The sequence below is a fragment of the Rhamphochromis sp. 'chilingali' genome (genome assembly GCF_963969265.1).
Source record: "Rhamphochromis sp. 'chilingali' genome assembly, chromosome: 1".
Classification (NCBI taxonomy): domain Eukaryota; kingdom Metazoa; phylum Chordata; class Actinopteri; order Cichliformes; family Cichlidae; genus Rhamphochromis; species Rhamphochromis sp. 'chilingali'.
The window spans coordinates 50,499,495-50,517,286 of NC_137929.1; the positions used below are offsets into that span (position 1 = coordinate 50,499,495).

The 17,792-nt window shown below is 41.0% G+C and overlaps 3 protein-coding genes across 3 annotated transcripts in view; 1 reads left to right on the forward strand and 2 right to left on the reverse strand.

Moving 5' to 3' along the window:
• LOC308392193 (acidic leucine-rich nuclear phosphoprotein 32 family member D-like) overlaps nucleotides 1-6,994 on the reverse strand; it is a 9,291-nt gene extending 2,297 nt beyond the window's left edge. Inside the window, exons 1-5 of the mRNA XM_080875117.1 lie at nucleotides 6,650-6,994; nucleotides 1,925-2,074; nucleotides 1,361-1,483; nucleotides 749-935; nucleotides 582-670 (exon numbers count right to left, since the gene is read on the reverse strand). Coding sequence (XP_080731243.1) covers nucleotides 582-670; nucleotides 749-935; nucleotides 1,361-1,483; nucleotides 1,925-2,074; nucleotides 6,650-6,703 — 603 coding nt within the window. The 5' untranslated portion in view covers nucleotides 6,704-6,994. The remainder of the gene's footprint in view (nucleotides 1-581; nucleotides 671-748; nucleotides 936-1,360; nucleotides 1,484-1,924; nucleotides 2,075-6,649) is intronic.
• Nucleotides 6,995-10,223: 3,229 nt separating this feature from the next.
• Nucleotides 10,224-15,112, forward strand: LOC308392199 (uncharacterized protein; the record flags this gene model as incomplete). Its single annotated transcript, XM_080875129.1, has 2 exons — nucleotides 10,224-10,336; nucleotides 14,649-15,112. Exons 1-2 carry the CDS (start codon nucleotides 10,297-10,299, stop codon nucleotides 15,110-15,112), a joined length of 504 nt encoding a protein of 167 aa, XP_080731255.1. The 5' UTR covers nucleotides 10,224-10,296.
• LOC308392184 (endophilin-A1-like) overlaps nucleotides 10,272-17,792 on the reverse strand; it is a 64,881-nt gene continuing 57,360 nt past the window's right edge. The window contains exon 9 of the mRNA XM_080875104.1: nucleotides 10,272-17,518. Within this exon, the coding sequence (XP_080731230.1) occupies nucleotides 17,322-17,518 (197 nt within the window). The 3' untranslated portion in view covers nucleotides 10,272-17,321. The remainder of the gene's footprint in view (nucleotides 17,519-17,792) is intronic.

The following is a 17,792-nucleotide window of genomic DNA, read 5'->3' on the forward strand; positions in this document are numbered from 1 at the left end:
AAAGCACATGTGTGTACCTATAAACAAACAGAGCTGTTGTATTATAAATTATCCATATGGGTGTTTAACTGCACGGGTCTCCTGGTGGGAGCCAACCTGCCTCCAACCAATCCCAGCGTGCCTGCAGTCACTTTGTCGAGGAGTTTAGAATTAATTATTTATATATGCAGACAGATTCCCAACATGCTGCAAATACTGAGCAACTCTTGTGTCCCTGAATGCAACCTGTCTGCAACACGTCTCTGTGCAGTATGGCACTTAACTGGTTGCATTCTGGTTACATTTCTGAGGTTCTGCCTGGACTTTTCAGAGATTCATCACGAACTGTAACATGTAAACGACGCCAACTTAACCTCATTAAATTGCAGACTGACTCCATCTTATTGTAGTCTTAATGCACCAAATTCACAGGACAGAGGGCATTTGACTGTGATGCTGTGATGAAAGTGGTTTTAGACAGCATGTGGAGGACAGACGAGCAAATACGTCACAGATAAACAGAAGACACTTCGCATCTCATTTCCCCTCCATCGTTCTTCAGCATTTCTATGTAAATGTTACTGATTTAACTCCAAACTCACCTCATCACCGCTGTCGTCGTCTTCGTCGTCCTCCTCAGCCACTACGTCTTCTTCATCCTCCTCTTCCTCAAAGTCCTCTGACTCGCCCTCTGCAAAATAAAAAAAAACTATCTTAATATTACTGTCGCTTTAATTTTCTCTCAGTTTTCTAGAAATCAAACCTTCACCTTCTTCGTCCTCATCGTCGACGCCGTCTCCCTCGCCCTCGGAGTCGGAGGCCTCGCAGTCGTCGATGTCGTAGCCGTCCAGGTAGGTGAGCTGGGGGAGCAGCTTGAAGATGGACTCCCTGTAGTCGGCCAGGTTTGTCACCTCGCAGTTAAACAGGTCGAGACTCTTCAGCTGGGGCAGCTTTTTCTGGAGGGACAAAGACGGACATCCGATCAGTTTTCTGAAAACATTTTCAAAGAACTAATGAAGAAGTACAAAGTGCTGCCCTCGTTTGGCTACAGCACACTGTGTGCAAGTTTGCTTTGGACATAATACTGACGACCCACAGCTCGTGCACTATTATGTCACTACAAGCTGAAACTGCATTATGGACACCTGAGACCAGCACATATATTGTATACCTACATGTCAGTATAAGGATAACAGAGCTGCTGACTGTCGTCCATGTTGGCTGTTACTATAGAAACTGTTTGTTTATATATACATATATAAATGTGTTTGTGTTTCATGCTGTTATATGATTTACTGATGGTTACAACCTATTCACATACAAAAGCACACAGCAGTGATCTGTCACTTCTTTTTTAAATAACGATGTAGACTCCACCCACCAGCGGCTCCAGGGTGCTGATGTCTTTGAACTTGTTCCCACTGAGGTTAAGGTGCGTTAGGTTCACCAGCCGCTCTGCCAGGACCTCCAGACCACCTGATATCCTGTTGTCACTGAGCTCCAACTGCAGAGACACAAAGAAAAGCTGTGAATCAAAAAAATCAAACAGAAATATATATATATATATTTTTAAAAACCTGGTGATATCGCAGCTTTATATTATTACATCATTAGTGTCTTTTACTTTTAGAGCGCTGACAGGACAAAAAGAAAGACACAAAAAGCCATCAAACTGTGTGACAGTTGAAGCCAAACACAAAGCTTCTCAACCCTCTGCTGCACCAAAAAGCAAGCAAAGTATACCAGAGGCAGCTGTCCACAGGCTACGTAACTGAGAAATTCACCAATAACAAACCAAACAATCAAATTTGAATCACCTTTCAGAAACTACAAAGAGAAAACATGCTGGAAAAGGAACTGAAAGCTCTGCAAAGCTGAACATCTGCACCTTCTTCAAACATTTACATGAACATCTGGTTTCCTGACGCTCTGCAGGCCCTCTCACCTTTTTGAGTTTGGCCAGCTTTGGGATGTCTGCGACGCTGGTCAGGCCGACGTTGATGAGGCTGAGCAGTTCCAGATTCGAGAACTCTTCTGTGATTCCCTCGATCTTTCCTTCGCTCGAGCGACAGTTATCCAGGACCAGCTCCTGGACCTGAGGGGAGAGAAGGGACAGCGCGCCGTTAATCCAGCATGGCTCAAAGTCGCCAACCGGGTGAAAGAGTGGATAACTGTAAACACTATTTCTATTTTAAGCAGCATGTGAGAAGAGTGACACATTAAACTGGTTACAGTTTGACTCTGTGACTCTTCGCCACTTTTAACCCTGAATGTTTCATGTTTAGCCTCCAGATTTCAACATATCATTTTCGATTTTTGCGTGATGGTTGATACAGTAACAGCATGTTGTAATAAAAAAATAATAAAACATCAACGTTTTTTTGAATACACTGTGTGCTCTTGTATGTTTAATCTAGTTGAGCTTTTCCTCTCTGCTTACTTTGTTTATGCAAAAATAAAAACTTCCTTATAATAATCTGCAGTTGTGCTTCCACACATACGCAGGTATTCATAGGGTTTATGTTAGGGGTGGGCGGTATAAACGGTATACGGTAGAAACTATATAAATTTGGCCAGTGTTAGAGATTTTGACTATTCCGCTCTACCGTGCATGTTGATGGTGTCATCAAGCTGCGCCTGTTTTGGTCGAAAGCATGGCAGTGGCTGCAAACAACATCATCTGCAAATTATGGCGGGCGACAGTAAAATCAAAGAGACGAAGCACTTTTGGAATATGGGCAAAAACTGTGCTTCCTCCACTTCCCTACCATCTATTCATTAATGCTGCATTCCATCACAGCTGCTCTATTCTCATGTTGTTGCAGTATATTAATGACTAACCTCGTATTGTTGATGAATAATCTCAGTTGTTCTCCTGACTGAAGTTTGGTCTGTTTACAGCATCCTGCCATGCGACTGCATTTGTCCCCAACCACTAGAAACCCTCATGTTAACTTTTATCGAGTGGAAAAGAAGTTGGCGTTCATCCTTCAGCTTTACTGTGCTAATCTTAAACTAACGTGGCTGTTTTGCTAGTGATCACGTAGCACATCATTATATACCAGCTAGCCCAACTTCAGTAACCCTACAAAAGTGACTGCTGTTTAGTTTTCTGTCTTCATTTATGTTGGAAGTGATAGCAGAGCTGTACTTTTTAAATTTGTTTAGAAATCTCTCAGTCAGAACATGCTATATCGTGTTTAGGTGGAAAACTAGCGAGCTAACTTCTGGATGCCTGGATGTTAAACTTAATTGTTACACCTGATAGAGCAGAACGCTGATCATTTTATTACAGATGAAAGAATTTAGACAGTTTTTCAACTCTCAGTGATGCTGCAGTGATCGTTTGATTTTGGGACCTGAACCAGATGGAGTTTAGGACCCAGATTACTCCGCGAGGCTCCTGACTACAGCAGCCGTAATGCTCCAACAATCCATCAAGCGGTGCAGCTTCGTAGCTTACCAAAGTCGTACTAAAACATTTTTGACAGATTTCTGAGTGCCATGTACCACATAAAATCAGTTCGAGGTCAGTGAGCACAACCAGAATTCATACACAATCCACACTGTTGATTTTTGAGAAAATGAAAGGATTTTAAGCGTGCCTTATAGTGTGTAAAATACGTTATACAGAAGAAAAGAACGTATTGCGATATATATCGTTACCGCACATGCTTTAAATCAGCTGTCTCCAACCAGAGCGGTTTATGCCCGACAATATTTTCACGGACCGGCCTTTAAGGTGTCGCGGATAAATACAACAAAATAAAACTAGCACCGTTACCGAAAAAAAAGAAAATTTATTCATAACACACGTGAAAAGACCCAGGAATACAGAGTTAACGATAAAAACGATAACAAAATAACGCTGAAAACCGATAAAAACCCTGAAAACCATACATTTCACACCGAGCCTCAACTCTTGCGGCCCGGTACCAAACGACTCACGGACCGGTCCGAGGCCCGGGGGTTGGAGACCGCTGCTTTAAATTATATCTTGATATGGATTTTAGGCCATATTGCCCAGCCCTAGTTTATGTTTTGTTTTTTTCCCCTGTGTGTTTTGATCCTTCGTTCACATGTAAACAACTTTTTAGATCACCGAAACTCTCCCAAGTTTAAGTTCTTCAGAAACTCCACTTCTGCGTTTACATGTGGATGAAGAATCTGCAAAAATCAGTCGAGCTGCCGCTGTAATCTCGTTGTCAGCTGGTGACATGAAACAAATCTGTAACCTCAAATGACTCACTTGATGGTTTGATTAAATAGCGAGGTCAATGTGACTAATTCATTTTCCTTGTACTGAGCACTGCCTAACGGGTAAGGTGACTTCAAATAGAAAGCGTGGTTACCCACAGAAGCAGCGCGAGAACACGGGAGTTTCCACGGCGTTTTCGTTGAAACATGTCAGTGTTTCATTGTATGATCACAGCGCCTCCCTTGTAATAAAACCCAATCATCCCCTACGTATAAACAGGAGGACTTTTGCAGAATGTTAAGCTGACACAAGTTACCCATTTACTGGCTTGCAGTACTTGGGGTCATGTGGAAAACAAGCAAAAAAAAAAACAAAAAAAAAAAAAGACGTCCCTTCACCTCAAACTGATGATTCATTCAATCAGTTTTTCAGTCTATATGTACCTAAAACAGAGTTAGAAAAACACTGCATACCCACAGACACCATAAAAGATGGATGAAGTTCCGGTCTATAAGATGCAGTATTTTTAGTCACCACCAGAGGGCAATAACATACGGCAGCTTTTTAGTATTAAATAGTGGTCTGTATTAAAAATATGCAATGGCTTAATTAATTAATGTGCTAGTATTCCGGTCGTAGTAGTGACATTTATTTTCAGCCAGATTTAAAATGTACAAAAAGCATAATCAGTTAATAATTTTCACTCATTTGAATAATGTGGACAAAACTTCAACATTTTTTTTCCTTTCTCTGAGTGCTGCCTTTAGTGGGCGCCACAGCAAAACCTTAAAGTGTCCACCTCATACCTGAATTTTGCTTCAGCTGGAAATCTGGAATAACTTGATAACTGATCACCCTATACTTTGCATCCTCCTCTGTGGTCTTCCTCCTTTCCTCCTGCCTGCCAGCTCCATGTTTATCACCCTTTGTCCAGTATATCCACCATTGCTCCTCCTCACATGACCAAACCATCTCAGCCTCCAACTGGCTTTCCAACTTTGTCTTCCAAACCGAACTGTCCCTCTTGTGTTCTCATTTCTAATTTTGTCCTAACCTGCTCACTCAAAACAGAAACCTTAACATCTTCAGCTCTGCCTACTGTCTTTTTGACCGTGCCACCATCTTTAAACCATACATTGCAGCAGTTCTCACGACAATCTAGTAAACATTCCCTTTCACTCTTGAACCTATCACTCCAACCACATTAGCCCAATTAAACATTACACCAACTCCAAGAGTAGCTTTCCATGATTTTTATTGGTTCAAAAACTTCTGAAATGGCCACAGTAGGGAGATTGGGGACAGCCAAAAGGAGAGAAAAAAGTAAGAGAGAGAGACACTGCCTAATACCTGAGCATTGAGCTCAGAGATTACCTGTACATACATTGCCCTCAGTATTTAAACCTTTTGTAATGTTTGAAATACAACAGCATTACATACAATATGTTATTTTCAAAAACCACCAAAACACTTTAGGTGTATATCAGTTTATTTGTTGTAAATCTCGTCATTTTCAGTTGTTTTCAAAAGAAAAACAAACTAGGATCCTACAGAGGACGCCTGTGCGGTTTCATGTTGGAACGGGGCCCGACCGAGGCTCTGTTTGTAAACTCGTAGCAACACGTGACGCTGCTAGTTAGCTCTGTTGCTAGCTGCGTGTTATTACCAGCCCCTCCGCTCTGCGGAGCCCTCACTTATCGACCCAAAATGATAAGGTACTGCGGCGGAAAATGTCTCTCATTACGGTGGTTCTATGAGAAATGATATGAGTAAACGAGTGTCGTAAATTCGGGCCACAACGACTCAGCCACTTTATAAAAGTAGCGCTAGCACGCCGCTGGCTACGCGCCCTTAGCGCGTTTATGCTCGCTGGATCCGACTAATCTCTGGAAACGCGTTTTCGTAAACAGTTATTTTTAAAAAGTGACTCGGTGAGTTGCAGAAAAATATTTTTAACAAAATATTAACAAGTAAATAAAATGTTAATACGCAATGGGGGGTTTTAGAATTAAAATGCCATCTATCGACTTCGAAATAAATGAAATTCTAGAATTAGCCAGGCCCGAAAGACGTCGATTATATTTTTATTTCCCGATAAGCAGGCGGTTTTAAGTTAATTTTCATGCGTGGGGATTTTCATTTAAATTTTAATAACTTTCAAGAGCATCAGTAATATGAATAAAACGAGAAATGCGTGGGCATAAAATGAAAACAACGTGGTAAACAACTGCGTGACTGCGCTGTTTGCGAGCGGCGATAACAGCTACTTAGTTGAAGGGAAGCAGCTAATTCAAGAATTTCGCAGACTTTGTGTTAGCTTAGATCTAAACTTGCTTTTTTAAGATATGCTGTTTTTTAATCACTTTTTCCCCCTCAAGCTGCAGACACGCTGCCATGTGCTCGCCACCCCTCCTCCTGCCGGTCTACAGCAGATCAATTCCAATAAAGAAGCACACAACCCGAGAGACTCACCTCCGAGGGCGACCGGTGCCTCAACTCTAAGGAGACCCTCTTCTTCATGTCCATTTTCCTCCGGTTTTTCCTGGCTTTGGTTCTTTACGTTATGGAAAGCTTGTTTTCTCTCTCGTCCTCTGTTCAGCATCAACACGCGGAACCGGAGTGAAGCTAGCCACAATAGATACTCGTCATTTCCGGGAACGGCTTTCAAAATAAAGTTGTGGTTACGTGGTATAGCGGAAGTAGAAACATGGCTTATTCCGCCCAGAGGTTCGCACACTTTACCTTCAGGCCATGCACTCTATAATTCATCCACGTATATGCACTTATTTCGTCTTGAGATTATCCAGCGCGTGTGAGAGTTCTACGTTTCATCTCATTTTAGCGGGAACACACGAAACCTCCTTTAGGTTCTAGTGTACTCGCTTTAGCTTGACGCATGCTCGGAACGCTCCAGTGGCGCATGTGGAAAAGTGGGTCAAGCCGTATGGTGCATTGAATGCCTGAGTTATAAATCAGATATTTAGCCTTCGCACAGAAAATGACTAAAAATTAATACAAATAGGCCAAAACATTTAATTGCGGACAGTATTTTTAAACAGTGATAATAAAACTGATTCAAGACTGCTGGATTCCTTAAACCTTACTAGATGCTATATAAATTCACCAATTTTCCTGTGATATAGACAGTTTGAGTTTTTTCAGCTTGAGTATGTAAATTTCGAGTTTCTGAGGTGATCTTGAACATATCAGATATTGATTTGTAAATGGAGGGAAACGGCAGCAGTAGGGAAACAATACTCTACAGCGCCACTATACTGTCATTTGGAATCATTACACAGATATAAAAAGTCGACCACGTGCAGTAACTTAACTCTAAAAGAAAAATCATATCTCATTTATTTCCACATTAATATAAACGATAATGAAGAATTGCTTATCACTAGCAAAAAATGTCTGGCATGTGAGATAATTCACTTTCACTATGACTTTATGACATTTTCACTACACACTATAGCCTTCACTTATTTATATTTATTGTTATTATTATTGTTATTATTATTATTATTATTATTATTATTATTATCGTTGTTGTAGCTTAATGTATCATTGTGGTTATCATTTTTAACTTACAACATAATATATTAACAGTAATTTTGAGAAAATGTGATTAAAATGCAGATTAAAACTGTTTGCTCATGAATTCATTTTTTTCTTTGACCTGCAAATTATGTGCTATAGACTCAAACCGAAACATTTCCAATATGAAATTACAGGAAGGATTTTAAAACTAGCAATCATTGCTGGTTGTTGATGCAGTTCCACTTTTGTGCAGTCAGTGGTGCTGTAGCTCTTTGTCTGATCCCTCCGTTTATCGACTCATTGTGAAGAACAGATTGGAGCCTTGTTTGCGCCGTGTCATCATAGTGTTAATCTTTATTGTCATTACATTGTAGTTCATCTTCACGACAAGCAGTTATACATACAGTGGTCTTAGATTATATCATTGTCCAATACAAGGAGAGCAACAGTTAGAGTTAGTATCACAGCTAGATTTTTTCCATTGACCAACCCCACCCCCAACCCCCCCAAAATACCCCTTCATCCTCCCCCCAATCACTACCCCTCCCATACTCTACACCATACACCAATGTATTGACGACCGTCAAATATGTCACAGGTGCCTAACCATTAAATAGGACACAGGAATAAATAAATTAATAAATAACCAAATCAATACATACAATACATATATAAATAAATAAATACCAACAAGGTGTGTATATATTAACATACACACAAGTAGCTCACCAGAGGACAGCAGGTTCCAAAGTCATAGGGCCATTTCATACAGCCACAAGGCATAAAGTATGATTATGTAACACAGCCACAGTTCAGACCCCGGCCACATTATTACACCCCAAAAATCATGGTGCAGAGATTAGATTTAGTTTTGCAAATGTTTCTTTGAAGCAGGTCAGCTCTCAGAGGCAGACCCGCTCCCTTGGGAGAAATCCTTCTGCTTGAGTTAAACCTCACAGGTGGAGCCTCAAAAAAGCAAAAAACAGCTTGAGTTAAAAATAAAACACCAATTTTTATTTAAATATACTGTCATCCTTGGTGCACAAAGGAAAGTAGCTTACATTATTTTATTTTTTTTGCAAGTGGACACTCTACACCTCAAATCCTAATCTGTTGATCAATCAAGTATAGATCAATCAAGCCCAGTTTATTGGTGTATGCTGCCGTCTTTGAGCCAAGCAAGACAATCAATTCTTTATTTCTCCGAGATAACTGGCTGTAGCTTCAGGGGTTTCACATCACTCCAACACTAATTCTGAAGCACAGAGAGTATATTTGCTCACTGGTCACTTTATTAAGTACACTTTGCTACTACCGTACTGGGTTGGACCCACCTTTGCCTTGAGAGCTGCATTAATTCTTCATGGCATAGATTCAACGAGGTTCTGTGAACATTCCTCATTTATTTGGGTGCATATAAAAAGAAAGCATTGCACAGTTGCTGCAGATTTGTCAGTTACGCCCCCATGATGTGACTCTCGTCTTCCACCCAAGATGCTCTATTAAATTGAGATCTGGTAACTGTGGGGAACCATTTGAATACAATGAACTCTGATCACCCATCAGAAGACAGTCAGCATCAATACTCAGGTAAGCAGTCACATTAAATGATGCTCACCTAGTAGAAAGAGCTCAAACTTTGCCAAAAAAATATCCCACACTATATCACTCTATCACCAGCCTAAACTGTTAATACAAGGCAAGATGCTTTGTTTATGTCAAATTCTGATCCTATTGTCTAAATATCACAGCGGATATTGAGACTGATCAGATCAGGAAATGTTTTTCCCCTCTTCTATTGTCCAATTTTGGTGAGCTTATGTGAATTGCTATCTCGGTCTCCCACTCTTAGCTGAAAGGAATGGCACAGTGTTACTGTTACTGTTGCGTTCCTATCAGCTCCAACCTTTGACCTTAACGAGACATTTTCACTCAGGGAACTGCCACTGACTGGATATTTTGTCTTTTTTTGGACCATTTTTAAAAACCCTGGAGATCCCTGTGTGGCAACAATGCCACATTCAAAGCCATGTGAATATTGTTTCTTCCCTCAGCATTATCTAAGTATTCATAGTCATAGTGCATAAAGGCACTGATTTGCTGTCATGTGATTGGTTGATTTTATATATGGGTAACAAGAGGTTAAACAGATGTCCATAATGAAGTGGGAGGTGATATTAACTATTGTATCTTACTGTTAAATTATACAACATATTTTTTTAGTTCATTGTTGCTGTACACTGGTGGAAACCATCAGCTATGAGAAGCCCCTAAATCTTCTAAAGCTACTGTTAGCAAGAAAATAATTAAGCCTGTAATTTCTCCAACCAGTTATCACAAGACACCAATAATACTTATACAATTTTGCAAATGCTTTCTTTTAGGTTATTAACCTGCTTATTAATACATAATTAATGTAAAATGACTTTTTTTTAGCAGAAGTCCAAATGTAAAGTATATTAGAATCTGCCAGCTGGTGCTTCTCAAGTTTAGCCCCAGACAATGACGGTGTTTCTCCTTTCAGAACAGCTGTACCTCTGAGGAAAGACTGGAGACCTGCAGCTTTTGTTTGGAGTGTCATGACTGATCTCTCAACTGGAGAGGTAAAACTGACTTTAGGTAGGTAATGTGGCCTAGGTCTGACTCTTACCAAGGTGAACAGGGGAAATGGAGGGTAACACTGTACAAGTCCCTCATTGAGGTTAGAATACATGTCGCCATAGAGGGCAAATCGCAGTGGAAGTGAAACAAAAAAAGCAAAAATAAAAACATCATTCAAAGAAATACAAAAAGTCTTAAAGCACTTTGTAAGTTGAAGAAGAGTGCCATATGAATTTTCAACAGGTCAAAGAGTACAATAACTGAACAACAAAAAACAGAAGAGTAGCAGAGTTAACCTAGGTTCACTGCACTGCAAGACAAAAGCCAGCAGGACGAACATCTCCCCCTTCTCTTTTTCCCTTTTTGAATGTTTTGACTTTTAAAAAATCCATCTCAAAAAGCAGACGTGAAGCGGTCCAGTTGCATGCAGCTCACACACATTCGACAGGCAGACTCAGAAAAATCAGGTTTTCAGACACAGAACTTACCGACAGAATAAAGTAAAAAGAAAACACTGAACATATGTTTGCACCAACCAAACCTCCGTCTTTTACAAAAACCTGTAACATTTATGCAAAAGCAGGTATATGGCAGAAAAAAAATTGAAGACTGGAAAGAGATTATTATAAAGTTTTATTTGATGATTGTATTGTTGTTTTCACGCATGTGCTTTGGCAATGGAAGAGATGTCTTAGCTCTTTCACAGATAGATAGATAGACAGACAGATGGGTAGATACCTCTTCCTTTGATGAAACCTTAAATTTTATTGTTCCATCAGAACTTATTGCCTTTATATTCAGTATTATTGACAGTTTATAGAAGATACTGTTTAGTCTGAACCAGTACTTTTCCTTTTTTATTATTATTATTACTATTCAAAAGGATTGTATAGTAGCTTTAGGTTTTCCCGTCCTTCAATCAAACTTCTATCAAATATTTTATCTTGACAAATATCTCAACTAAAGCATTTTGTTTTTGTTGTTTTCTGTCTTGCCTCTGTCACACTTCTTAAGTATCTGTGCCATTTTAGGTGGCATAGCCTTTCTCTGGTATGTGTTATGCACTGATTAATCATTAGACTTTAGCAAGAGAAGGCAATAAGATTGTAAATATAATTATAATGGTCATGATTTTTTATATCTGCTTTTTAAGCCTAACCTCATCAGCCATCTCCAGGTCCAAATGTCCTTTCTGAACACTATTCATTTTTGTTTTTGTTTTTTTAAGGTCCAGATTCCGATAAAATTATCAGTGTGGTGTTTTCCAGGTGTTATAATTTATTATCCAGGCACCCATTAAAACAGTGATCTATGGGGTTTGGCAGAGTTAGCAGTAAGCTGACTTTAGTCACTGAGATAGTTGTCATTTAAAGACTGTATACCATGTTCTTACTGATGTCTTTCTGAAAAACTATAAACATACAGCACTTCTAGATGCAAATGAAGACTGCTATGGAAACTAGCAGTAACATATAGAGGGTCACTGAAGTTGGGTTAGTTGACATAATGATCTACTCCTTTGTAGCTGGCTACAGAGCAATAGGTAGGCTAATATCAACACATCAGCACAGGGATGAGGATGTAGGATGTGGCTTAAATTGTTCTCAATAAAAATGTAAGAGGATGCGCTGCTGGCAGATATAAACTTCATATGGAAGACAGAAAACACTGGACACAGATAAAACATCAGCCTAGAAGTCAGAGATGACACCATCCACTACACATGAATAATAATCAGTGTGTTACTGCATGTTTTGGATTGCTTAGTATGAAAAACTGTGGTCCTAAGTTCAATGTCTTGAGCTTTGATACCTGGAAACAGGGTTTAATACCTGATTACTTAACAAGCAGACAATCAAACCCGTCATTTTGCCTAAAGTTTGGTAGAAACCGTAAAGATTTTATATATTTTAATATGGTCCACGTTATACATGTAAACCATTAACCTGCTAATAGATCTTAGTATGTTGATTTTAGTAGTATAAAATGATCATATATGTTAATGGTCTGTAAGTAATAGGAAAAAAGATTGTAGTATAACCTGTTTAACATGAAAGCCGCTCTTCTGGCGGAGTATTCTAGAAAAATTCGGAATATGTTATATTTCTCTGTTGTTTTCAATAGCCTATATGTTACATTTAAGATGAGGTATTCAGTAATCAGGCACTAAATACTCTAACGTATTCTGCTCAACACTGCATCAACAAAGCAAGAGTACAGGAATGTTAAGCTAAAGGCTAGCTGGTTAGCCACTTCTGGCACATTAGCATCAGCCATGCTAACACAGATTCCTGCTGGTTCATAAATAATGCTCAGATAGAAAACCCTAGAACCCTAAGATTTTTTTTTAAATTATTCTTAAACTCTGTACAATAAGTATCAAACAGTCCGTGTTAAAAAATGTGTGACTGGTAAATTACAACTAGAATTCAAAGCAGAGATGACCAAGGTGTTGTCGTTTTCCTTTATCAGTTGATTTGACATAAACCCAGAACTATACTTAGATGCCTATTTCAACAAGTAGCACATGTAATTATAGGTTTGTAGTTCTGTCCTCTATTTCGAAGAGAGCTCTTAATATTACTGGAATGTTTCAGTTATTTAAACTGAGTCATCTCTCTAATTGTGAGTCCAGATCTTTAAAAGTTGCTTTATCAGAGAACCTTTAACAGTAAATAATATCAACCTTTTTCATATGGTCGTTGTCAAAGTAGACTCCTTTACACTGCTTTTAACAATACTGCAGATCTGTCCAGAAACTGAGAATAATGAGAAGCATTTTGGCATTGTAGCCATCCTGCTAGATGCTACACATCGCGTTTGCAGCAGGGAGCTACCACCAACACAGAGTTCTTACTAACATTTAACTATTCCAGTAACTGTTTAAGAGAAAACTAGAATGAGATATCTGAAGCATTTGGCTAAAGAATGGTATAATTATGCCTGAGATTATGACAACAGGTTCAGAAGCAAAAAAGATGTCACGATCGTAGGGTTAAAATAAATAAATGAGTAAATCTTGAATTTAGTGAGATGTTTAAGGGCATTAACAACATTCTGATATAACAAAATGTATCATTCTATGAACAAGAAGGCAGACAAAATTCTAAAACTTGAGTGCAACCTAAAAAAAAGTTTGGTCATCAAACAGCAATTTTGGTCATCACGCATTACTTTGAAGCTGACAGCTGGTTGCTGGTGAGTGTTCCGGCCACTGGTTGCCTAGGTTACCTTCTATTGTTATTCACTATCAGGTCATATGACAATACAGATATTCTTCACTATTCATTGTCTGTTGGCTCTCAGTCATCCAGGTCACTGCAGTCTAAGGAGCTTATAAAGAAAAGCGTCTGAACTTCTTTAAGTTTGTTGATGATGTTTCACCTCTCATCCAAGAAGCTCCTTCAGTTCTTAGAGTTGAAGAAGCTTCTTAGATGAAAGTCCAGAAGCTTTTCTTTCCAAACTCAATAGACTTCACTCTTCATTGTTATATACTTCAGTTGCTCACCTGGAAGATGAGAAAAGTTTATCTTGGATCCCATCCATTTCCCATTGCCAGTGGTTACTTTGGCCATAGTCGCTTGAAGTCACTGAATGTCACAGACTTCTTATGGCCTCTGGTTGCCACATTGCTATGAATCAATTCCATTGTGTGCAACTTTACATTATAGATATTATTCAATGCAGATGGTTTAGCGAATGACTTCCATTGTGAATATGGCACATCTGAGCTGCACTGACCTTTGTCGGCCCAGTTAGTTGCCATTAAACACAGCTATAACAGGCAACTGGTATCATGACCAGGCAAAAATATAGTATATTCTCCCTGGTAAGCTATCGGGATTTTGACATAAACAATGTGAATCTGGAATTTAGTATTAGCATTACAACAGGTTTCATGACAGCAAAATGTTTTGATCTTGCTTTACTGTTTCAACATAAAGCTTAGCAACTAGTGTTAGAGAGTTTTAGTGTTTGAGACCAAAATACTATTAGTTTTTCATTGCCAAATAACAATAAAGTTGGAAAGATTCTGAAATATTCACCACGGAATTTCAGATACTTTGTTTAGTGGGAACTATGATCATGTAAAATAGTCGGGCCCCTAACAGCACTCTAAAGATTAAAGCGTAGATGTGGCGTTGCCTGCGGTGCCGTGCACGGAAGGCGAATACACCCGCCGACTTAAGCATAGCGCTGGATCATGCGATGGTTGGTTGCTGTGGTAATTTTGAGCTGGCAGCGGGAGAGCTGCAGCTCTGTGTGTTTGTGTGTAAATAAAGGGTGCAAAGCATGTTCATGTTACCTGGTCTGCTGTGGTCATTCACAGTGGTGCCGAAACCCAGGACGGGAGGCTCGGCAGACTCAGGACTGGGCAAGCAGAGAGAGGAGATGGTGCAAATGGTGGCTGAGCTGGCAGCCATGCAGCGGGAGCAGGCGGCGGTGTGTCGCCGGCAGCAGAAAGAGCTGAAGGACCAGACAGAGCAGAACCTGCAGAGAATGAAGGATCTGGCGGTGGTAATCCGGTCCTGCCCGACACCGCCGCCACCCCCACAGGTGCTCCCCGACACCTCTGGGGTGGCCGGTCCGCAGCCTGTCACCGCACCCTTCCCCACTCCTCGGGTGGGAGTAGCTTGTGCCCAGCAGGGGCCGGCTCCCATTCCTGCTCTCCGGAGGAGGGACAAGGAGCAACTGCTGAGCCCACCACTAGCTCACCCACCTGCCCAGCCCGAGCTGGAGGTCAGCGTGGGAGGAACTTGCTACACCATCGCTGGTGGTGGAGGAGGCATGTGAGGGTCCCCGCCAGCTGGAAGCAGGGGTGGTGACGGAGGGGCCGCGCGAGGGGCTGCTCCAGCCTGGAGCTGCGGTGGTGGTGGTGATGGAGGGGCCGCGCGAGGAGATGGAGGTCCCTGTGCCAGGGGAGCATGCTCAATTGGACGTGCACGCCAGACCGGCCTCACCCCAACCAGTGGCCGGTGTACACCGAACATCTGCCCAGCCGCCTGTTAGCTGGGGCTCACGACCGTGCCAGCCGCGCCGTGTCCACCTGCCACGCGGCTGACCTCCGGACAAGCTTCGCCGGCGCCGCTGGGTTCGTGGGCGGCCACCTGAACTGACACCCCTTGGCCAGGGGCCAGGGGCACCGACGATCCGGGCTGATCCCCTCTCCCACTCGTGGTGGTGGAGTAGGTTCGGCCGGATGTCTGCCCGGCCTCAGTCGGGCGATGGGGGTATGTGGCGGGGTGGGGCCTGCGGTGCCATGCAAGGAAGGCAGATGCACCTGCACAGCATCTGCAATCATGCCCCGCTGACGGGTCCTGTGATGGTTAGTTGTTGTGATATTGTTGAGCTGGCAGCAGGAGAGCTAAATCTCTATGTGTTTGTATGTAAATAAAGGATGCAAAGCACGTTCATGTCATCGGGTCTGCCATGGTCATTCACAGTAGACTTTACTGATACTTCTCAGACAGATTGTTGGGTAGATATTAATTGTTGTAACTAGTGCTCCCAGCGTTAATCTCGTTAAAATGGCATTAATGTCATTTTAATGAGATTAACGCTGGGAGCACTAGTTGTAACTGTTCATCAGCTACTACATGTCCTACTGACGTGCCTTTTGGCAAGGGAGTATCACCTCCCAAACTTAATTATGTTTCTGAGCATGAGTTATTGAAAATCTGAAGAAATCTAAAATTGCTGTTTTTTAAGCCATCTAGCCACACACAGTCATGCATGCAAAAGCCACATATTTAGACAAATCAGCAAGCTCCTACTCCACAGAGTACAAGGAAACCACAGTATATAGAAAGGAAAAAACAAACAAACTTCTTTCTCACTATGCATACTGGAATGCTCAAATGTGTATCAAATAAAAAACAAAAACAAACAAGGCTCTGTTCAATAACATTCATCTGTGGCTGTGATGGCAAATCAGTGCTGCTTGGTAAAAAGAGTAACCCAAACTTCTCCTTTTCATCACTTGAACTCCTGCTTAGTGATGTGTTGAATGAGTTTCTTGATCCTCAAGCCTCAAAACCCTCCTAAAAGTTCCATTTTACAAGATAAATGGGTTTAAAAACAAGTGGATAAATGTTCTCTTTTCCATTCTAGCAAGACCAAGCTTACTTCAACACAGTCAATCTTTTTTTGGCTGGATCATGCATTCAGCCACTGAATTGAAATGCTATGCAGTGTCAGCAAAGGCAGAGGGTGTTACAAAAAGAGCTAGAAAGAGGTTGAAATATACCTAAATCGTAAACTCTATGGATCTGTGGCTCTGGGTTGTTATTTTGATGGTCTACAATCTGGACTATGGAGCCTTTCTAAAAGGTAGTGCTACCCAATGAAAGAAAATAACAAGACAAGAGAAAGTAACAAAGATAGACAGCTGGTAAAACTGTGACAGTTTCTGAAAAATTTAGGTATGAAAAAGAGCACAAGAAGGCAAGTTAAGGTAGAAAGAACAGTTACTTTTAGAGAAATACAGCAAGAAAAGAAGAAAGAAGACAGTCTCACAAAAAAGCTGTCAGGCAGCTAAACCGACAAGCAGGAATTTGTGCTGGCTTGATCATAAATACAGTAAGAACAGGTCAAAACGCACATACAGACACATACATGCACGTACATATACACCGTGCCTTATTCGCAAGTCTCCATAACCTCACAGTATTCTGTGCTGCCCGGCCAAGCACTGCGCTATAAAAGAACATCATCTCTTTGTCTTTTCATCTCTTTCAGTCCCTTGCTTATGCAGCTCTCACGCTATAATCCTCCTCTCCCTTTCTTCTTCTACTCTAATCGCTGTTCTACTGCCGCATCTTATGTATCCCATCTCGGGCTTCTCTCTCGTTTCAGTCCATTTTGTGAAAGCAGAATCGCACAGAAGCACAGAAGAAGAAGAAGAAGAAGTAGAAGGAGGGCGTGGTTTGTTGTTTATGCAAATACAGGCTGTTTTCTGGGTGTCTGGATTGGTCGAGGGGAAGCGGAAGGTTGGTAACAGGACCTAATGAGGGAGCGGCACCAGAATATCCACATAATTGATGGGGAAGAAGCCCGACTGGCCGTTGATCATACCCTCGTACCAGTTGTCATCGATCTGATTGGTCAGGGTGATGACATCCCCCTCTTTGAAGCCCAGCTCACCTTCATTCTCTGGTTCAAAGTCGTAGAGCGCTCGACAACATGGCTGGTCCATAGGGGCTGTGAATGGACAGAAGCAAAACATAGCGAGTCAGTTTCACTCTCTATGCGGCATTTTTGGTTATCTGGTTTGTTTTGGTTTAGCTTAATGACACTGTTACATACGGGGCCTATTTTGTTTTACTTAAGAATTTCTTGCTGTGCATTGAACGGGGCTAATTTGCTGGATATCAACATAATGGTTTGACAAGGCTCACCTGTTAACTGAAAACCATTCTAACTAACTTTGAAATCCTGCACAACTAAAATCCAGAGAAAGTCAGGAATCTTTTAA